The 23636-nt window shown below is 43.0% G+C and overlaps 1 protein-coding gene across 2 annotated transcripts in view; it reads left to right on the top strand.

The window, feature by feature from the left end:
* The first annotated feature begins 2778 nt into the window (after positions 1-2778).
* Positions 2779-23636, top strand: part of ADAMTS12 (ADAM metallopeptidase with thrombospondin type 1 motif 12) — a 284930-nt gene continuing 264072 nt past the window's right edge. For both annotated transcript variants that reach the window (XM_054033253.1, XM_054033254.1), the window contains exons 1-2: positions 2779-3008; positions 5060-5421. In XM_054033253.1, the coding sequence (XP_053889228.1) occupies positions 2882-3008; positions 5060-5421 (489 nt within the window). In that variant the 5' untranslated portion in view covers positions 2779-2881. The remainder of the gene's footprint in view (positions 3009-5059; positions 5422-23636) is intronic.

Raw genomic sequence — 23636 nt, forward strand, 5'->3', positions numbered from 1 at the left:
ACATTAATGCCTAAGGGTCAACCAAACACAGAGTAGAAGATGGTCTCTGCCCCAAGGAGCTTACAGTCTAAATACATTATTTATATATAACAGATCAGACACCACAGGTGCTGAAACCAAGGGTGCTGGGGGTGCTACAGCACCCCCTGACTTGAAGTGGTTTCCATCACATAAAGGGTTTACAGTTTGGTTTAATGGCTCCCAGCACCCCCCGCCCTCCTACAAATTGTTCCAGCTCCCCTGTCAGGAGCTATGTATTAAAATAAATGACATTATAGTGAACAAACCTTCTCAAGAGCGCTGCTGATAATCATATACTATATAATATTGCAGTTCTCCTATGTAGCCTCATTGTGCATTTCCATTAACTAGCAAAATACACATTAAGGCTCATTAATCAAATATCAGTTTTCCTTTGTAAACACGTCTTGTTTCTCATGACTGCAAGGAGCTGCATTTCCTACTGGCTTGAAAGCTTGCATTTTGACACGTTCCTAAGGCCTGATTCTCTGGAGCTTCATTAGACAGCTAAACTGAGGTGACTATTTCCCTCTCAGTTGGATTTGCCTGTTTCACACCAAATGAAATAAGTGATAATGAGATCTGAAGCAGAGCTCTGTGTGAGTTCCAGAGCCAGTCTCTCTCCCCAACAGAGACTGCTCCAATGAAAAGATGTTCCCTCACCCACCTTGTCTCCCTAATAAGCAATCATAAGCATAAGTTGCCAGAAAATCATTAAGCATCATATTGCACCATCAGTGTTCAGCAGAAGCGCCCATTAAAATTAATGAGGAGTTCTGCCTGGAAATGAATGGCATAGTATAGCCTTAAAGCTGTGCCTTGGGTAAGTGTGTGTATAGGTAGATGGGGGCAACGTGGCAAAACTATAATCCAGATAAAAATGATATGAAATTGGAGTGAAGTTGAGAGTAGATATCAGTGAAGGGTGAAACAAATGACAAGAGTGTTACAATTGTCCCTAAAACAAGCATTACAAACCCAGGGAATTCAGAGTGAAGAGTAAACCAAAAAGAAATCCAAAGATGCTAAGGCACCCAGACAATCTTAGCTTTGCCCTCTAGTGACACTCGGAGGATAAAACATGAAAAAAGAAAGTCTATAAAATCAGTTTAATCTAATCTGGGTTCATAAACACAAAATGTCTTAATAAGAGTTGTATGGTTATTGCATGACAACACTAGAGGGCAGAGTGAAGGGAACCTTACAAGGGTTGCTAGGAATTATTATTTTCGAGGGCATCTGAGAGTTATAGGCCACTGCAGCAAGACATGCTGGGAAGATAATATAAGCAGCTTCCTTCCCTATAGGAGAGGCCAGACTGTGGAGGAATCTATAGACAGAGAAGTATAATATGTCTGAGTCCTGTGGTTTTGACGTGGAAAAGAACCCACGGAAGGAGCACCTTATTTTACTTTGAATCTTGTTGCAAGGCAGGAAAAGGGAGGGGAAGTTTTGTTTATTAAACGGGACTTTGGGCCTTCCCCGCCCACTCCCACCCTACACTTCCAAAGGACCAGGAAAAGGCAAAGCCCTGGAAATAAAAAATTGACGATGTAAAGAGAACTCAAGAGATGTGGAGGTATTTCGGTTTGTCAGCCTGCCGCACTGATGTGCAAACTATAGTGGGATCATTTGATCTAGCAATGAAATGCTGCCACCTCTGGGGTGAAATGAACAGCTATTTCACACGACACTGCCCAAAAGCTTCCATAGGAGAAGGGAAGACTACCCTGTTCAGATGGGTATTGACACAGCACCCTAACGGGTACTATGTGCTTTACAGACATGGGCCCTGCCCTGTGGAGTTTATAATCTGACTCGGACATAAGCACTGGAGGAAATACAAAAATAGAGGGAGGCCATGCAGGGAAGGAGGTGGGGAAGACATGGTCTGCATCTACAAGAGAATGAAATTGCTTTCTGCTTCTGCAAACACCTTGATTTGATTTATTTCTCACAATGTGTTACAGTTCTAGTCCGGAATGCCTGCTGTGTTCTTGGAGGGTAAGGAGTCAGGATGCAATCACCGGCATTAGAATTCAATTGGGACCCTCCCCTCACAACAACAGGATGGGAACTGGTTGCTCACCTGGCAGAATAGGTGCATGGGAGAGTGGTAGCACTGAGTGAATCTCAGGCAGAGAGTCTGTGGCAGGGGGTGCCATAGGTGGGGCTATTACAGCTTGGGGGCTGGAACCGACACACCAAAGGGAGAGTGGATTCAGCCTGGACCTGGTCAGTGCTCAGAGGCAGGAAGGTATTGCATGGGGAGTTGGAGCTAGGTGAATTCGGGGGACAGCAGGTATAAAGTTGGAATTGAAGGCATCCAAGGAAGCATGTAGGGACAGGCTCAGTGCTCCCAGGACAGAGCTAGTGCAGCCTGGCCTCACTGCATATACGGCTTTGGACCTCCCTCCAGGGACAGACCCATGCAGCCTTTGTCCCAGATTTTCTCTGTCAGGGGATGAATCAACTGCTGGAGGGGTTGAAGGTTAAGCTGGGGTGCATGGGAACCTTCACTAACATTGCAGTTTGTAAAAACAATGAGGCGTCCTTGTGGCACCTTACAGACTAACAAATGTATTTGGGCATAAGCTTTCGTGGGCTAAAACCCACTAATGAAAGATTCCCTGGAAGCAACTTCCTTGCTGAACCCTCCTTCCTCCCCTTGTGGAAATCAGACACCAGAACTCCTAATCACTCCCCTTTTCAGGAAAAGCTTCTCTGCTCTTTCTCTGTGAGGAAGCGCCTCTTTCTCTCTCTGTCTCTGCATTAGTTTCCCTTGGCCATGCACCTTTACAGTTTTCTTTCCAGCTAGGACTTTGCTGAATACACTCAGTTGATTTCCCCCAGCTAAAACATGCCATGTGTGCAGAGAAACTGGATTGCCAACTTTTCCTTTTGGGTCCAGTTCCTTCTGATGGAAGCGCTCTGCTATGGTAGAAATCCTCCACCGGGCAGATTTTTCTTTCCAGACAAGAGGCAAGGTCAGTGGCTTCTCTCATTTTAATTAAAGTTATGCTTAATTGATGCAAACTTGGTGTCCTTTCTCCCCCCACCGCTAATGTAAATAAACCAAGGTCACCAAGATCTAAATAAATATATTCAGTTTATTCTTTTGTATGGAGTAGTCTCCCCGTCTGTATTTACACAATGTTTCACTTATAGAATCTAACTTCCATGGAGCTTTGTGACTGTTTTACTTTCCCCAGATCAGCGTTGCTGCTTCTCACACTAGAGACTGCAAACCTTACAGTGTTGTGCTAGTTACTTCCCCGCCCCCAGTGCAGAAATGTCTCCCTGGCTACAACAGGTCATATCTTTTGGAGTCTGAACTTGCAGCTCTGTACTTGAAACACTCCTGTGGCAGCCAACTTGATTTTAAAGTTGAGGTCAATGAAGCACCGTGCAGACAACTCAGACTGTCATGTTGTTGCTTTCTGGAAGCAATTAGGCTAGATTTCAGTTCAAAATTTCATTGTTGAAATCTATATTCATTATAAATTTACTGTTAACAGGCCTGTAAATACCCACCTCATTTCTCATTACAAAATGTAGGCAGTTCAGAATCCTGGAAATAGACTATTTCTTCTTAGTAGCAACTCTGTAATGTTATGTTGTGATACAGCAACACAAAATTGGCTTAAGGGCCCTTCCAGCATGACTGTGAACCACTGAAAACTACTCTCTGGGAACAGTTTTACAACCAGTTTTGTACCCACCTTATAGTAGCTCCATCTAGGTTGCATTTCCCTAGTTTGTTTAGGAGAAGGTCATGCGAGACAGTATCAAAAGCTTTACTTTTATACTCCAAAGCTTTTATCATTTCAGAACTCACATACATGAAAGGGAAACTCATGGAGGAGGGGCTGATTTTCCACATCATTCCACAGGCATAAGGGGGCCTGAATACAACAGCTTTTCATTTGGGCTTTTTACACTCTCCCTCTTTAACACCAACTTTAAAAGCTTAATGTTCCTCCCATTCACCTCCTTTCACATTTCAAACACAACATCAATTCTCTACCCCACAGAGAGAGAGAGACAAGTGCTCTCTCCTGAAGTTTTATAAGTTTTCATATTTGTATTGGTAAATTTAATTTACACAAACAGAGATTTAGAATTCACAGGACACCCACTGTTAGATTATAACAGCTTGAGCTGATCAAAATATGACCTAAATTACTCTGAGGTTAGCTCACTCTTGTTCCCACTGACCTCCGGAGCACAGCTTCCATGTACATCAGTGGGAACAAGAATGAGCGCTCTGTCACTATTATCAGACTCTAGAAGGGGGAAGAAATTCACAGCATTCTTGCCCCTCACTAATATCCAATACTATGCAACAGCAACTACCTATTAGTTAGTACTCAAATTGTGGTAACAGCCAGAGGCTCCAATCATCATTCTGGAATGTATTAGCAGGAGTGTTGTAAGCAAGACATGATAAGTAATTCTTCTGCTCTACTCTGCGCTGATTAGGCCTCAACTGGAGTATTGTATGCAGTTTTGAATGCCACATTTCAGGAAAGATGTGGGCAAATTGGAGAAAGTCCAGAGAAGAGCAACAAAAATGATTAAAGGTCTAGAAAACATGACTTATGAAGGAAGATTGAAAAAATTGGGTTTGTTTAGTCTGGAAAAGAGAAGACTGAGAGGAGACATGATAACAGTTTTCTAGTACATAAAAGGTTGTTACAAGGAGGAGGGAGAAGAATTGTTATTCTTAACCTCTGAGGATATGACAAGAAGCAATGGGCTTAAATTGCAGCAAAGGAGGTTTAGGCTGGACATTAGGAAAACCTTTCTAACTGTCAGCGTGGTTAAGCACTGGAATAAATTGTCTAGGGGAGATCTAGAATCTTGACCATTCGAGATTTTTAAGAGCAGACAAACACCTGTCAGGAATGGTCTAGATAATACTTATTCCTGCCATGAGTGCAGGGGACTGGACTAGATGACCTCTCAAGGTCCCTCCCAGTCCTTTGATTCTATGATTCTATGAAAAGCTAAAATTTCCCCATTGCTTTTTTTCCAGAGCACTTTATCCGGACGCTGCAAGAATACCACGTGGTTGGTCCTGCAAAAGTAGATGCAAGCGGCCATTTTCTCTCTTACAGTTTACACCATCACACCTCAGATACCAGGAGGAAAAGAGACTTCAGTAGAAAGGAAAACCTTGTGTATTATAAAATTAACCACAAGGAGAAGGAGCTGTTTTTCAACTTGACTGTCCATCGAGGATTCCTTTCTGCTAACTATGTATTGGAAAGGAGATACGGGAACCACACTGGTGCAAAGATTGTACCTTACACAGGAACCTCATGTCACCTCATTGGTACAGTCTTGCAGCCAAATTCTGGGAATGGACCAGCAGCGATCAGCACTTGCAATGGGCTGGTAAGTGATGTAGTCTTGCATCGTGGTTCCATGCTGATTTTGATCTCTTTGGAAGTGAGCCAGAGTTGTGCATGTGTTTGGTTAAAAACACTAGATGAACTAGTCTGAATAAAATAACCTGCATTTATGTATCACTTGAATAAGAACCAGCCTGAATTTTCACACAAACTTTAAACCAAATCTAAAGCTTTTTTTTTTGTGGGGGTGGGAAAGGTACAAAAATTTGCAACTTTTTAAAATCCCCATTTCTCTACACACTCTAGTTTAGACTAGGTCTGGGAGGTGAAGTGCTTATTCTTGTTGAACAATATTTTTAGCACCGCTGAAGCTCAGATGCACTGGCAACTTCATGAGAGCTTATAATGGGGTTTCTAGTTCAATGTCCATACTGCAATGGTTCAGCTGAACTTTAGTTCATTTTTTGGCTGTTTATTAGGTGAGCAAAGCAAGGGCTTATGCTCAATAGGAAGGCATTTCTCTCTCTGCCTGTAATGTGATAACTTTTGAATGCCACATCTTACCAATTCCAAAATTTCAGGGAGTGTTCTAGGCATCAGTGGAAAGAATCCTATTCATTTTGGTGAAAAATGGAAAACCACAAGCTGGACGTGGGGGGCACATGGAGCTCCTTGGATCTGGTTAGCAGAGCCAGCAGCTTCCACCATCTCTGGACTTGTCTATAGGTCAAAGAACTGGCTGACTCCCCATCTCTATCTGCCCATTGTTTCAATAGAGTGAACACCTTGAGTGGCTTCTCCCCCTCAGTCAGAAAATGAGAATGATGCAGGGAAAGGGCAGAGTAGGGAGGAATAAGGGGACACATAGAGGCCCTAGCATGGTAGAGGAGAAAGGAAATGGGGCAGGGGGCACAGAGAGCTGCTGACATATAAGGAGAATGGGAGAAAGGGGGGTATACAGAGTTTATAGTATGACAGTAGAGGGAAATTAGGGGCCACAGAGAGCCCCTGTCATGAAGGAAGGGATGTGGGTTGTTGGGAGTCCCTGAAATAGAGGGGAATAGGAGGCTGGCACACTGTGTGCTTGTGGGGGGAATGGAGGGATGCAAAGAGTCCATGGTCTTTGCAATGAGCTTGGTCTACAGAAGCAACAGTGTGCAACCCTCTGGTGTCTGTGAGCTTCTTGATCTTTCTGGGTAACACATGAAAGCTTTTGAAAATGGACAAATAAATTGTTATATTTTTCCCATTCACTTCGGTGGCAGCTGGGTATCTGCATCCAAGTGCGGAATTTAATCTGCAATGGTTTAAATTATTTGAGATTGGGAAATCAAATGGGCAGCGGAGTAAGATTCCTCAGGACTGTTTGGTTTACTGAAAGACAACAATGGTAGCCAGAACTTTGTGCAATGTGTCTCAGTCTGCAATGGCCTGCAGAACAAGAGACCAGAGTTCACTCTCAAGCCTGAATTCTCTCGGGTCTGCAGAATGCATTGTGCCAAGATAAACATCTGTGAAGAATTTCCACCCCCTTCCACAGTCTGTCGATATGTAAAGAAATTCCTTGCTATTCCGAAGCTTTAGAAACCCCTGTGGGCTTCTAAAATATCCTGGACACACATGAAAATTGGTCTCCTGCAGATGAAATTGGGGCCCTTGGAGAAGCACATGACAGAGTACTGAAAAACAACAGCTGTACTCTTCTTAAAGATACATTTTTCAACACTATATGTTTCAATAAGATACAGAATATTACTCAGTGAAAAGGCAGAGATTGATGTCTGTAGGACTATCAAAGTCAAAGTCTTTTTGGAGCATTTTAGAAATATGAAGCGAAAATTAGGCTATAGAGAAGAGTGTCTAATATGAAAAGGTAGTCAAAAGCAATTAGTTTCTTTTGATGAATAGTCATTTGCCTCCACAGCAATTTTATATTAATATCCATGAGATGTATAACTTGAGTGAAATGCTCATTCTTTTAGGGCTTGAATACCGATTTCCTTCCAAATATTCTGTCTACAATAACATGCTAAGACGTACTTTTGTGTGCATTTTTAAAAGATTCAGTATATAAATGTATGATAAATTTTCAAAAGGTTCTAAGTCATGTATGAGCCCAAGTCTCATTGAAACTCAATGGGATTTAAGTGCTTTTGAAAAATTGTATTATAATGCATTATCTCTTGCACACTGGGGTATGAGTAAGGTTCTCAAGTTAATGCCATGTCGGAAACACAGACTTTTGCCCATGAACTCTATGTCTGATTCTTCCATTCTTACACTGAATAGTAACCTACTCCACCAGTAGTTCCACTGAGCAATGTGAGGTAAGGTTGACAGCGTGAGGTCTTTAGTTTTGAGAAGTAAAGCAGCATGAAGAAGTTTTAGGTTTTGGAACTTTAAGGTTCATCAGAATTTGTTGTCATGGTTTCTAAATTTTTGACTGAATATGTTCTTTGGTTATGAAGCCTCCTGTTTCGGGAATACATTTTCTCTTGTGTGATGTTGTGGGGTTTTTGTTTAGTTTTTTGTATTTTTGTACTGACAGAATTAGTCATGAACTTGTATTATACTGGGCTGAGTTTAGATAACATTGATGAATTACATGGTTGCTTAGCACCACATTGTACACATTAGCAAGTTGACACTTCCTTTGTTTCAATTGTAGAATTAGTAGGAGTTCAGAGAAGGGTGGTAAGAATGATTTGAGTCATGGAAGAGCTCTCATATGAACAGAGATTGAAAGATTGTTTACCTTAGAAAGAAGTCAAATAAGAGGCAACATGATAAAAGTGTATAAAATAAATGAATGATACACAGAAAGGTTGGGAGCTTTGTGTGATAAAATGGAAAGAACAAGGGGACAGACAATGAAATTAAAAGGTGGCAAATTCAAAACTGATAGTTACAAATACTTTTCCACACAACACATAATTAGACAGTGGAACTCATTGCCAGTGCCCTGCTGCCATGTTGAGATCGTGTCCCAACGTCAACCTGTTTCTCCTTTAGACATTACATGTTTTGTGTTTGCTTCACACACATCAGAGACAAAGTGGATTACCCTTTGTCTGGCAAAACCTGCTTGTCAACCCTGCCTGGCACACAGATTCTAAACATACTTCAATACATCTATACAACTTCTTAAATATCACCCGTACATATACCCCACAACGTTGAGGAGGATCAGTATGAGATAAGCTTCCATTAGACATCTCACATGACCCTTTTGGGGTAAATACTATGAAAGCAATGTGTTGAGTATAGTGGGTGTATCAGGCCTGGTATAGAATAGTGAACCCTTTGCCTATTGGCATGGAGAGGTTCTTTCGGTTAGACTAGATTTCAGCCTCTGGACATGGACACTCCTGCCTCCCTCTAGGTGTCCTGGCACCTATCTCCTACCTAAGCCCCATGGCAATACACAGACCAGAGGAATATGGGCACAGGAGCTCCTAGCTTGCGTTTTGGCCCAGATCCAGTAAGTGTGTTCAGAGGCCATATAGCTCCATACAAAACTTCCAGGTCAGGGCTGGAGGGGAAGAAGGAGGAAACTTCCCATGTAACCTTTAGCCCAGTGGTTAGGGTACTCACCCAGGTCATGGGAGAAGCCTGGTTTAAGTCCCCCATCTACTTGAGAGGGAGAAGGAATCTGAAGAGGATTCTCCCACCTCTCAGGTGAGTGCTCCAACCATTGGACTGGTGGGTCTTTGTCAATCTCTTCTATTGAAGTTGTTCCATGTTAATTGAATAATTAACTATTAATTGGGCTAGAAAAGGAGTGAATCACTCTGTAGCCTGATGGTTAGGCCATTCACCAAGAGGTGGGAGACCTCTGTTCATATCCTGTCTCCTCATGAGACAAAGGGAGTACTTGCACTAGGGGCCTCCCCCTCACAATTGAGTAGCCTACCACTGGGCTAAGGGCAAGAAGAGGAGCCCTAGCTATTTATCTGGCCAGGATAAAAATGTTTTCAGCCCCCTCCTCCCCAGGGCCCAAGCCAAAAACAAACAGAACTTGAGTGTCACAGAGGCCTCTGGAAGATGGCACCCAGGGTGACCGCCCTGCTTGCCCACCCCTAGAACTGGCCCTGGTTTAAAGGTTAGGAGGCTCCTCCCCTGGCAATTTTGAATGGAGCTAGGCAAGCACCTAACTCATTCTTGCCTGAAACAACTAAGCTGCCTGTTGCTGGGAGAGGGGTTCCTGGTTGTGGATTGCTAGCAGAGATAGGCATCTCCTTGCAGCCTGACTCAGGCACTGAACTCTGAGAGAGAAATGGAGCTTAGTCTAGGAGCCTAACTTGGACTTTGTGATCTCAGTGTTGTTCCTGTGATCTTCTAGGTGCCTCAAAGTTAGGTGTTGTGATGCTCAGCATTGCAACGCCTAAGTCCCCTTGTGCCTCTGGGCCGTAGGCACTCTGGAAAATTTTACTCCTCCTCCAAAAGTACTGCCGAGCAAACTACCTAGGACTCAATTTATACTTCTGAAGGCCAGAGCCATGACTTGTATCTTTGGGATGAAAGGGTCAAGGGTATAGATGACTAAGCCACTGTCTGGCTAGAATAACATTTTAGGTTTCAAATGAGTTGAATACTGAACAGCAATATCAGTGGTGCTCTTTGCTTGCCAATGTTCTGGTTAGCTTGGCAAGACAAATGAGAACTGAGAGTAGTGGTGGGAGGGATAGCGATAGTTCAGTGGTTTGCACATTGGCCTGCTAAACCCAGGGTTGTGAGGTCAATCCTTCAGGGGGCCATTTAGAGATCTGGGGCAAAAATCTGTCTGGGGATTGGTCCTGCTTTGAGCAGAGGGTTGGACTAGATGACCTCCTGAAGTCCTTTCCAACTCTGATATTCTATGATTCTAGTAGTAGTTCATCACTGATGCAATTCTCATCTATGGCTTTGCATATGACTCTAAAATCAGAACCCTGATGCACCGAGTCGGCCACACTGGGGGCGTGGGAAGTCTTTATCCATGATGTTTGATGATGTGGCTTTGTGGAGCCTTTCACAGGCAGTCTGAACATGATTTCATCGATTCCCGCTTGAACCTGCTGCATGCTAATCTTGTCAAAGACCATCAGTGAGTCCTGTTCTGGGCCATTTGCTTGAGTTTTTTAAGATTGATGCCAGGCCAGTGGAGACTCCTCTTCCAGTTATCTTTGAAGTGCTTATATGGATGGCCCTTCTTTCTTTTGCCCTGCCTCAGCTCCCCATACAGGATCTGGTTTGGGTGGCAGTGGTCTTCCATTCTGATGACATGTCCAGTCAAATTCTGCTCACAGTACCATTTCCTTGATGCTTGTTGTGTTTGTTCTCTCAAGGACCTTCATATTGGTCACAGTAGTGAGTCGGAGTGGCCTCCCTCCGAGGCTAACAGGGAGGAATCACTCCCCTCCCCCTAGTGGGTGGAGCCAGGCTGGTCCCGCCCCACGTGCTGGAAGCAGAGGGGTGGAACAGGAAGTATAAGAGGCGGGGCTTTAGGTCAGTTGGGCCAGAGCAAGGGAAGGAGGCAGATGCCTCTCCCTGGCTGCTGGCTCCTGGGCCAGGGACTGATCTGTGCCACCCCCTGTCCCTGGAGGAGAACTCCAAGGGAAGGGAGCTGCTGGGACTGCATCAGCTGACTATCCTGGGGAGTTGCCAGGACTGCCACCAGGCGAGTACCCCGAGGAGCTACTGGGACTTTTGGATCCTGAGTATCCCGAGGTTACTGAGGACCTGCAAGCAACTGAGCCCTATGAACAGGTAGGGATAAGAAGTACCCCAGGGAAACCAGACATTCATTCGGTTGTGTTGGTGAAATCACAGTCAGTATGTTTTGGTAGGATCTCTGTGGCAGGATTACCTGCTATTGGTAGGACCCTGGGCTGGGACCCAGTGGAGTAGGGTGGCCCCAGGTACCCCTATCCCCTGCTGTGAACCCCACCCCGGGGGTGGTGGCCTACTTACCAAGGCCAGACAGCCCGTGCTTGTTTGCTGTCTGCCCCACCAGGAAGCTGGGTTGTATAGACCACTACTGCTCGAGGTCTTGAGCCTGCCTGTGTTTGCTGTCTGCCCCAGTCAGTATGCTGGGCTATTGACTGCTGCTGCTAGACTCTTTACTGACACATAGCCAATTGACAGGGGACTAGCATGCTAGGTGGCATAGTGACCTCCCTCCGAGGCTGACAAGGAGGAACCACTAAAAGCCACTACAGTCACTCCGTCCTGCCAGCAAATGCTCATTATTGAGTGGAGGGAGCACATGTGAAATTGCTTAAGCTGTTTAATGTGCTGTCTATAAAGAGTCCATGTCTCAGAACCATACAGAAGAGATGTTAGGACCACTGCACTGTAGGTCTTCAATTTGATGGAGAGACAAATGATGTGTTAGGTAAGGACTTTTGTTCAGAGTTGGCCAAGGGCCTGGCTGGCTTTACTGATTCTGGAGGCAATTTCCTGATCAAGAAAATAAACAACAAAAATAGAGCAAATAAACAACAAAAATAGATGCTTGTTGTCTAGTTAGGACAGTCTTTATTAAATGGAGTAAAGCACCATTCGACCACAGTGCTGGAGCCATAAGGAAGCTCCTGACCTCTACCCAGTTAACACCAATGTTTCTTACTCATGAACTTTGCCTCTAGAAGAACTTACTTTCATATCAGGTCTTTTTAACTTTCAGTTCATTTTTGTAAGTTACTGTTTTTCCGAGTTTCAGATAATAATGTAATGTCAGAGCAAATCCTCACCACAGATGTTCCTGGATTTATGTCCTGTCAGAAAGATCATACAGATGCAGCATAGATGGAAATAGAAAAAGTGTAAGGAGCAGATTTTCAGCTCCCCTGTGTTTTTGTATTTTGAAGCTTATTTCTGCATCCATTTAAAATGATGTATCCCATCACTCTTTCATGTAACAATGACATTGCTATTACTATTCATTTTTATTCATTACATTTTGGGAGTCTTTTATTGCTTCATAAAAAAGTGGATATAGATATAAACCATCTGCTGCTGGGAGATCAATTTTCTAGTAATTTTCAGAGGGCACCTATTGAGTGAATCATATTAAGAGCCTTGATAAAGGTAGCAGGGTTCTCTAATTACCTGTGTATATGAAACAATTTTCTGCCTGATTGCTGGCAGTGTTCCTCCAGGATGACAATATATTGCTTGTTTTTTTACCAGAATACCATCATGCTTTCTCTGTTTACACTATATACCAATGGAGAAATGTGGAAAGTCCTAAGAACTTTATTATACTTGACATTACAGTTTTCATATATAGCATCTTTTGTACACTTTGTATCCCAAAATGGCTTACAGAGTGGAATACCTCCCACTTGGACTAAATTTCCCCACTCCTCCCTAAGGATGTATAAGTAGTGGAGAAAGTCTTCAGATGAAATTTACAGAGATGAAGAATTGATGAGGGAAAGATTTTTCCCACAGGAAGACACTTCCAGATGACAGGAGTAAGTGAGGATAGAAGATTTTTCTTACCAATTATGAGATGGGCCAGATGACCAGAGAGCGCAGGGAAGAGAAAGAAGATTTGTGACAGAGTCTGCAGTAAATCCACAGAGGGTGTCAAAAATTAGTGTGACAATTTTGAACTGGACACTTCAATGAAGGGAGAGACAGTGGAAGCGTTGGAGGGCAGGTGTGTGTGACATGGTCTTGTTTGCATAAGTGAATTGTGATGATTTACACATCAGTAGGTTTGTTATACAAATTTGACTTTCTTGATTTCTGAGCACTTATAGTCATCAAATGATTTCCTGAATTGTTGTGAATGGGAAGCATGGACTAAATAACAATCCTAAATTTTCTAGCTTCACAGTTCAGAGGTTTGTGCTGGAGGAAAAATCTTGGGAGTCAGATCCCAGGTGTTCTCATGAGTTGATCATTCCAGAATTGTTTTTATATTTAACTGAAACAAGTGCTGCTACTGTTTCACATCTTGACTCTAGCCTATCTATGGCCTGACAGATAATACCTTGGGGGGGGAGGGGGAGAGTTAAATAGCTGTAGTTCTTTTCTAGAACTAAAGCAATGGATTTTCTCTAAAGTTACTCCAGCAATGCAGAACCAGGTTCTGAACAACTAGAAAGAAATGTCCCTGGAGACCGAAGTTAACTCTCTCTTCCACACCCCTGCCCCCAAACCTCTCACAGATTTCTAATTTAGTTAAAGGGTTCTTATTCAACCCACATTACACAGAAACTAACTATGAACTCGAGCAAACCAAATACAAATATTCATTCTTGTGCCTGTGGAATGCTCTATGGTGGCTTCTGGTCAACAAACTGTGTCACTTTCTCTTCTGAGCCTGGCCCAGCCCCTTTTAAGGTTCTGAGTCTCACTAGGCTCAGCTCCACGTGATAGCTTCAGCTCAGGGAGACACTCCTAGCCAGAGCTGTGCAAGTAATCAATTGTTTTAATTTGCTGGCTGGACAGAAACATTTCATTTTGGATCACCTGAAACAAACAATTTTGGGGTTTTGTGCCAAAACAAACATTGTTTTGGGTTGAAGGGAATGTTTTGTTTGACCCAAACCAAAATGTTTTGTTTCAATTTTGAGCCTTTTAACTGCTTTTTAAATTAACAGCAAAGGACATTTGAAAACTTCTTTCACAAAATCAGAGCAGAAGCAGGAGGTAGTGTTGCCACCTGTGATGGGTTTACAGACCCCTCACTTAGACGTAAGGTGTGATAGAGCAGTGCTGGGCCAAGAAGGCCCAGCCCCTCAGCAACTGCAAAGCGTGTTCCAAATGGAGGGCTGCTAAAAAGGGAGACACTGACAGGCAAATGGGGAGAGTAAAGGAGAGGCAGGCAGGTGTGCGTGTGTGCATGCATGCTTTTCTGGGAAGAGTCTGGACTGTGGATAAGACCCAATTGGGAGGCCAGACCCTGACCCCCTTTTCCTCCCCCTCCTTCCATCTGACAAAGGGGAGCAGGTAGACGCTGGGAAGTGAGCTGGGAAGACTGAACTATTGAAACTGTAGGAGGAGCAACAACCCTCTGTTGAGAGGGAAGCTGAGTGCCACAAGCACCCCTCAAACTGAAGAGAGAACAGGAAGACACAGGAAGTGGCCCAGGGGAAGCTGGTCTGTTGTACCACCTAGAGGTCCAGTGCCTTCATCACAAGATCAACCTTCTTCCCACACTAAACATATATACCATCACTGAAGCACACTTTGGAGCAGTTGTTCACTTTTTCTTTGTTCTTTGTTTTCATACAATTATGGTCACTATCTCATCTATTTAGTAACTTACCAATAGTATCTCTGTTCCAAATGTTAGTTTATTGTTATAGAGAATGTTTCACACTTAGCAACATAGTATGAAGTGCAAAAAGATTATTGTGTATCCTGGGGTAAAATAACTGGGATGCAGTTGCCTTGGTAAGCATTTATTTGACAGCTGGTCAAGACTATACACACGCGCACACACATTATAGCAGTCAGTCCTGTCTACACATTGGTAATCAACACCTTCTTTGATTGGGGTTTCTTGGTCTGTGAAGGTTCCTTTGCTATGAAATGTATGCGAATGGTAAATCTGTTTCTGTGAAATGCTAATGATTTCCTCTTTTCACAGATGAGTAAACATTTGACAACAAATCATATACCAGAGTTGAGGTCCCATTGTCCTCCCCACCGAATGTTGCCCTTGTGACCACCTCAATTTAAATTCACCCTTGCTCACTGATAATGGAACTTCACGACCACAGAGTACATTTGAAAACGAAAAGAGCAGACACCGCTGTGTTGGAACCAATCCTTATTTAACAGACACTGTCAAAGAGCCAAATCCTCTCCCCGGTGCTGGGTCTGAGGAAATGGACTGTGTTCTTGGATCAACCACACACACTCCCTCTCCCCGAGGCGCCTCTCCACTTTAGCTTCACCTGAAATAATACCAGATAACGTAGTGCCAAACCTTTCAAAAGTGATCAGCTCCCCGCTGTTCCCATTGAGAGCAATGCCCCAATTGTGGGTGCTGAGCAGTTCTGAAAAACCGCCCCCATCTCACTTTATTATTCTTTTAGATGTATCTCGTTATTAAGGAGTACAGTGACCATCATAATCAGTCCTCTCACCCAGGCAGAACTACTTTTGCAAAGGCTATTTTTCTGCTTGATCACAAGCACTTTCCCACGCTCCTTGAGGGAACTGCTCCTTACACTTTTAAGAATGGGCCAAAACCTGGAGAAGTTTTTTTTGGCTTCTGTCCAAATCTTCCGATTCTATTAAAATGAAATTTATTTAAACTGAGTCTCCCACCTCCTCATGTGACATTTCTGTACCCTTTGTATTAACTGGTAGATCCTGGTTGTCCAGGGAAGGCCAGCACATCTCCCCATTCTGTTTGTGCACTTTGTTTAGATTTCATTAGCACCTGTGGGACAGCAGCAACCTTGATTATCAGAGTCAAGGAAGAAGGACATAAGTGATTATCTGTGAGAGCCAGAATTTACCTGGAGAAAATCTGAAAAATGCCACCGTAGAAGGCATGAGGCCCCCTGCAAACTCTCTTTTTTTGCAGATGGGAATGTTTCCAGGCCAGGACACAGGAAGCCTTTAAACTCTGAGTCTCATGCTGCCTCTCTATATATCTGCTGTGTATTTTCTGTTGTCAATGAGACACACTATATATAGAAAAACTTACTCTTAGAAAGAAATCCCATTCAATATGGAATTTCCTGTGCATGTGTTTTTTATCCTGCCTTCCATGTGGCCAGTTTTCTCCTATTGTAGATGATAGTTGTGTGTCTCTGTTACTTGGTATCTAGAGAAGTTTCTTTTACTGTGTTAATAGATACAAAGAAGTTACCTTCTTGTTGTTCAGAACTGTAGAACCACTATTCACTGCAGATTTTTTCTATTTAACATTTTCTTGGGAGTTCATTCCTTTCCTTAGTGCCCAAATCCCAGCTTTACTCATAACTCCAAGGGCTCTAATGATGTCTGTCTCCCATCTGTCGGCAGGAACACCCCAGCTGACAGTCCAGATGAACCTCTTTGGAGTTCTCAGTACTGTATGTGTGAGTTCAGCTGCCTTTGCTAGGGTGACCAGATGTCCCGATTTTATAGGGACAGTCCTGATTTTTGGGTCTTTTTCTTATATAGGCTTCTATTAACCCCCCAACCCGGTCCTGATTTTTCACACTTGCTGTCTAGTCATCCTAACCTTTGCTGATTCTGTAACATGACTCCAGTTGTGAGATGTCACCTTTGACCAATATCAGGTGGTTAGCCCTGAATTCTAGCATTTCAATAGAACTATTAGTGTGGGTGAATTAAAATAAATATATTAGTAGTAAACTGCAAGTGCAGTAGAACATTGCACCTGGGTCCTGCAAAATAGCATCATTTTTCTATCTCTGCAAATACTGAAATTTTATTTTTATATGGGGCTTAGAGACATCCTGTCCACTCCTGATCATGCTTTAATAGCCTTAATTGTCTTCATAGTAACATCCCAAAGTACATCTGCCCAATTGAAATCAAATATTTGAAAATGTAGAAAAACATCCAAAATATTTAATAAATTTCAAAAGGTGTTCTATTGTTTAACAATACAATTAAAACTGCGATTAATCGCAATTAATTTTTTTGAGTTAATCGCATGAGCTAACTACGATTAATTGACAGCCCTAAAAAAACCCACATTTTATAGCATAGGCCTGAACTTCTTGAGCGTGTCCACTTAACTGGAGGAGATGTGAATGTGTGTGTGTGTTCCCTCTACCCTTCTCTAGAAGTTTCATTAATTTGGGTGCAATAAATTGTCACAAAGCTACTAAAGGCATTTCTCCTACACAGTCTTGTCTAGAAAAGACTGTCTGGGATCGTGTAAGTGTTGGTGATGTGGCTACAGGATGTTTATCTTCCTTGTGTAAATGAACTGGCTCTGTGTTAGCCTGAGGTTTGCAGCTGGTCTGAGTTCCTATGATTGGGAGGATTGTAATGGCTGAGCTGCTTCTCTCATTAGAACAGTTTGTAGCAAAAGGAGCCAAATAAGAGACAACCAGATTAAAAAAATAACCAGCTGCGGTTAATATATTGCATATAACGGAGACTTCAAAACATAAATACCATGCAGACGGCCATGAACAGAGCATCCAGTTTATAGATTCTGTTGATAAATTGGATAGTCAATTGCTTGACCACACTTTGGTTCATTCTGCTATGTACGTGAGACACCAACTTACCAATACTGGTCAGGTTTATTGCTAAAAGTCAATAATAGTATAGTACATGAAAAAGGTTCAACATGATACCAGTTTCTGGGAAACCATCTTGTGCAGCATTGATAAATTCCCCTTACACAGAAGGTGTGCTCCCAAAGTTACACATTCCAGCTGCAACTATTGTTAGGCTGATTTATACAAGCTATAAAACGTCTTACATGCCACTAACATCTAACCCATTGGTTTGCACCAGTTCCTTAACTTCTTGTTCTGTATCTTCCTTATCTAGGTATTGGTCCACAAAGCATCTCCCTAGCTTGTACTAAGACATAGAACAAATGTATCTTGATTTTTGACAAGTTTCCTATTTGCTTATGCCAAATGCTGAGTTGTATTGCAGGGTATTGTGGGATGTAGCTTAGCATGAGTGAACAGAACTCTGGGAAAAACATAGGCTACGTCAGCTCTTATAACTGCCACACATTGTATAATGTGGTATGTACTAACCTAACATGTGTTGGCTAACAGTTCCTGTGCAACATGATTATATGGTACTCAATCAGAGAGCTAAATGAATCCCAGTAATGCATGCAAATATCTTTTTCATTCAGATCATATCAGGCAAACTGGCTAAGTCTCTGGGAACAAGGGCTACTTGTTTTGGTGAGACCAACTGCCAAATACTTTAGCTTCCTTTTGTGAAAATTCTGGCTCATTAGGTATTTGCATGTTTCTGTAATGGTAACAGAAGCTCGCCTGCTAAGTAATACCGATGGGTGCCAGCTAGAAGATTCCACAGTTGGTCTATCAGGGTTGAAACTGCATCCACTGGTAGTATTTCATCTTTGGTTTAATCTGCTGCTGTCTGCTGCTACTGAAAATTCTGGCAGACAAAATGTCTCCTGAGTACCAGGTACTTATTTCAATTTAAAAGAACAGTTCATTTAAAAATTCCAAACATTACAATAACCCCCCCAGGCCTATTTAATTAACACCTTCTCCGAGGTACTAATGTTTCTGTGGCTTGGGTTCTGGACATGTGTACAGGAACTGAATCCAAATCAGTATAAAAGGACAAAGATGCCCTTGTGACACATAGTAACCCATGCACAGATCTATGCCAGCTTCTGTGATGGTGTATGGATTATCTGAGTAGGCTAGTGCCTGTGTTTATGGTCTGTAATTCCTAGGTGTGCAGAAATGAATTCACTGCAAATCATTATTCAGTGTTCTTGCAGCTATGTTCATCCCAGGATATCAGAGACACAAGGTGGATGAGGCAATATCTTTTACTGGATCAGCTTCTGTTGGTGAGAGAGACAAGCTATCAAACTACACAGAGATCTCTGTGTAGCTCAAAAACTTGTGTCTCTCACACCAACAGAAGTTGCTCCAATAAAAGATATTACCTCATCCACCTTGTCTCTAATAGTATTTTAGTCATTTTGCAACTCAAAATAGGTCAGATGTATGGCTGGACTGTATCAGGAGTAATTTAGTGACTGATTTATGATTTGTAGTCAGAAGCAACTCCTTAAAAATGACAAGAACTAGATTCTATCTGCTAAAATTTGTTAACTGGAATTTCCAAAGTGCTTTTTCTGACAAACATTTTTTGTCACTGCAGGTCTTATCAAAGCTATTGGAGTCTCTGCTAGTAATTGGTTTTAAAGCAATCAAAAGTCCTCAAATATTTCATGAAGCTGAAAATCCTGTTGACCCCACACTTTAAGGTATCAGTATTTTAAGGAGGACAGCACTATCTGTATTTGATCTGTTGCTAGATGTTAGTATCATAAGATACCACTCTCTGAAATCTTAGGCCTTGATAGGTGAAGCATGCTAGAATTCAGGGGACCCGGAGATGTTTTCATTCATTAAAATAGATTTCAGTTTGGTGCCATTGACTCTGCTTCACTAATCTCAGCACTATGTCTGCTCCAGCTCCTAAGAAGCTCTCTGTCCCTACACAAGCTACTTATAGGACATATATTCAATATCTTTGTTCATAGATGTGTGCAAAGTCCCTTATGCAATGGGGCCCCTGAGCCTGGTTAGGGCTTTACACACTCATGGAATACAAGTTTTTAATAATCTGAACAATCAGATGTAAATTTAACCTGAACTATTAGGAGTTAAAATCATGTTCTATAATAATGAAAAAGGAATTCCCTGTCCTGTGCTTCTCCTGTGAGTTGATCTCTGAGTGGGATGACACAATAATTCGGTCAATAACCATTCCTTAAATGGTTACTTCTACCTCTAGTTTCAGAAATGAGCAATACATCCTCCTATGTGGTTACATTTGTAGCATTGTTCAGAAATGTGCACACACAATCTAAAATGAGCACAGCATCCTTAGGCCAGGAGAAGTAACATTCCACTGCCAAGGAACAGCTGTGGTCACTCTGGGACACAAGTCAGGAGAATCAGCGAGCTGCTCTGGTTCTTGCAGTGTACTGTGCTATTAGAATTACTAGATAAGGTCTAGATAGCGGTCCAGCCTGTGTGCCGGCACAAGACGTCCTTATTCCCTTGCACTGGGGCCCTAGACTACTGCTGCTTGCACACAGGAAGTAACAGATGGACAGGAGGGAGGAGAACCCTGACTCCACCCCCACAGTGCACCTGTACATCAGGGAGCATATAGTGCAACAGACCTATCAGAATTTACTCTCTCCCAGAGCAACGGGGAGACAGGGAAAGAGACTGCACCTCAAAGAGTTACAATCTACACCTAGAGACTGCACAGCAATGCTCTGCCCCTCACCCTGGGTTAGTCTGCCAGTTGGCACTAGCCCTCTATGTAGGGTGACCAGATGTCCCAATTTTATAGGGCCAGTCCTGATATTTGGGGCTTTTTCTTATATAGGCTCCTATTACCCCCAGCCCCTGTCCCGATTTTTCACACTTGCTATCTGGTCACCCTACCCTACCTCTATGGGTAGAATGTAGCAGAACATAATCCAGAGGCTAGCCAGAAATTAACATTGGCATACATTTTCCGGTCTGCAGTAGAACGACTCTCTCCGCTGTGAGGCGAGGTAAGGGAAGGCAAGAGTCACAAACGCTGTCATTGTAGCTCTTCTTATTCAGAAATAAGCTCTGGGCATGGCAAGCGCTACAAGTGTTGCCAAATAATAGCGACTCACCTTGGGCATGTAGCAGTGGCAGTGACAATATATTATGGAAATGCTCAGTACTGTCTGGGGCTTCATCGCCTGTCCATTCCTGATACAGTTACACACAGCATCTCACTACGGGCCTGTCCCATAGATTAGAACCCTTCATTTTTGGCTTCTACCAAAAGCCTCCAAAAAATTCTCCGGTATTGAAAAATCCAGTATTCAGATTTGTTTTTCTGATTTCTATCCAGATTTTGTACCTGCTCAACCTTCCTCCACCCCCAGCTCCGATTGCAGACTCCCTGCTGGATGGCACAGCACGGCTGCACAGGGGAGGGAAATAGCCGGTTGGTGGTTGCTGCAGCTACATAGTGGGAGAAGGAGATGGACAGGCAGTCTGCTGAGACTGTGGACTGTTGCTGTGTCAGGCTGCAGAGAGTACTGGTTCCCTCCTGACCCCAGCCCTTCAGCACAGCCCCAGGGCACAGAGGCCTGTACACTTCCCGCCAACCCCTTTCCACTTCTGGGCAGGCACCCTTTTCCCCTGTGAGTATGTGTGCTCTGGGACGCGTCACTACCTGGAGAAGAGCCTCAGGGCACAGAGCCCTGTCTGCTTTGCCCACTAGACAGAGCCCTCTCATGCCCCCAGGCAGGGAACAGGACATGCTGCTGGCATATCTGTATCTCAGTGACTGGGAGCTGCTCTCTTCTGGCTCCCAGCCTCTGTGTCCCACCTCTGTGACAGGAAACTGGTGATTTTGTGATGAGGGTTCTGTTCAAGTACTCCTTCTTTGTCTGTTCTCTCCAGCGTCCTTCAGGGAATAGTCACCCAGTTTTGGTTGCTGGAGGAAGCCCTTTCTGGGCCCTGGTGAAAAAGGCCTTGGACATTTTGAAAAAACTGGTGCAAGCTACGATAACCCAGGACTCTTGGAATTTACACAGAAACCCCTTCTATCAAGCATAACTGGAGGAGTCACCAGCACTAAACTGTTTTTGTTTTAAAAAGAAGTTTTATTATTGTAATGGGAATTAGAGAGAATGGCTTCCTAAACAAGTTAATTTTCTCTATTTGCTGTTTTATTTTTCTGCACTCCCTTTCCCCAGTATTTAACCCTGATATTGACCTGGAAACTGTTAAATTAGTTTTTTTGCATTGATTGTCACCCCTTTTTAAATAAACACTCATCAATGCCTGGAAACAAACAAACGAAAGAACCATAGGGCCTTCCCCAGAGTGTAATGCAGTTTTTCCTTGGCACTTTTTAAAAAAAACTGGAAAATCTTAAATTTTGCTGATTAGTGGAAATACATTTCTTGGTCTCCCTTGTATTTTGGACTCTGGGATAGAAAGTGACTCATTCATCGTTTCAATTTTTTCTCTGGTAAAGCAGTTGCACAGTTGTTCCGCTCTGGGTTTGCATTGTACTTTTTGTTCTAATCTCTACCTCTAGTTCATGGTCACTAATTTGCAGCTGTCCACTACTGCCTGAGATTAGTGTTGTGTTTCATACTTTCTAACCGAATGAAGCATGGGGCTGGATCAGAAATTGCACTTGGCTCTGTTTATCCATAAGGCATGAAAACAAATGCAACAAGCAGAAATAGAGTTGTTCCTGCCATTTAGTATCACACTTGTAAGATATGCAGGACTCTGAGCCTTGTTTTTTATGTACTCTATTAGAACTGTCATATAAACATCACTTCTGACAAACTTCAGCATGTCTGTGGTAAGGGTGCTGATCAATATGACTGGAGGGTGGTGATGAAATACATCAGTGAATAAGATGGGCCCCATCAGCCTGGCCCACAGGAAGGGAAAGGCACATGGCAATGCCCAGGAGGTGAACTGTGCAGGCTTCCCAGCCTTTGTGTCATCATAGAAGCGAATATTTATTGGTCTTGAAGAAGTAGCTGAAGGCAAGGCCTCCTCATACTGTGAAGCATGTGAGTCCACAAGGAATCCTGGCCACAAACCTGCACATGTCAGACCTGACCTGTAGTCCCACTTGGAAGCCTGGTGTGTAGTTGCTTTGCTGTAATCACCTCTCAGTCCTTGGCTGTGCACTAACCCTCCCTGGGCAGAATCATGGATCGAATATTAATGCTGTAAGGTTCAGTTTTAACTTCTAGGGTATCAGATTACACTGCTCTACAGCCAAAATGCTTCTGAAATAGATGTAGTCAAACTTTACTAATTCTGGGTCACTGAGAACGAAAATGATGCTTAAAATTGTTGATTGGCTCTAGTTTTCAAGATATGCTATTGGGTCAGTATATACGACCCTTGACTTGGGAATGGCGGAGGATAAGTGAGTTATAAAGGGAAGGGATCTCAATTTAAACCAGAAATGACTAAAATACATCTTTGACTGGATCTATGAATAAATCTATGACTGGGTTTGGACAGTACTTGCTTTTTAGGCAAAACAATGAATGATGCAATCTGAAGCTGGTATTGCATCATACATGATATGAATTGCATCATGTTATTCCTAGAAGTCATGGATGCAATCATAACGAAGCTGACATCACTCTGCTGAACAAATTGCCCTATATCAGCTCTAGAAATCATACAGTGTCGTGCTCTCTTATTTGTCAGTGTTTGATTTTGCAAAGGGACACATTCCTGTTTAGCCAAAGTGAGCAGAGATGCCTCATACTTGTGTGAACAGTGCAGATAACTTCTGCTATGTTTGTGGTGAAGTGACTTTTGCATCACAAAAGCGCAGTATAACCACTATGGTTAAGAAAGCCTATCACCTTTATTTTGGCTGCAAAATTGGAGATCAGGACAAGAGGTGGGCCCCATACATATGCTGCAAAACTTGTGCAACAAATCTTCGCCAGTGGTTGAACAGGAAAAGGAAATCTATGCCTTTTGCAGTGCCAATGATTTGGAGAGAGCCAACAGATCATACCAGCAATTGTTACTTCTGCATGGTGCCTCC

Source organism: Malaclemys terrapin, chromosome 6 (assembly GCF_027887155.1).
Source record: "Malaclemys terrapin pileata isolate rMalTer1 chromosome 6, rMalTer1.hap1, whole genome shotgun sequence".
NCBI lineage: Eukaryota > Metazoa > Chordata > Testudines > Emydidae > Malaclemys > Malaclemys terrapin.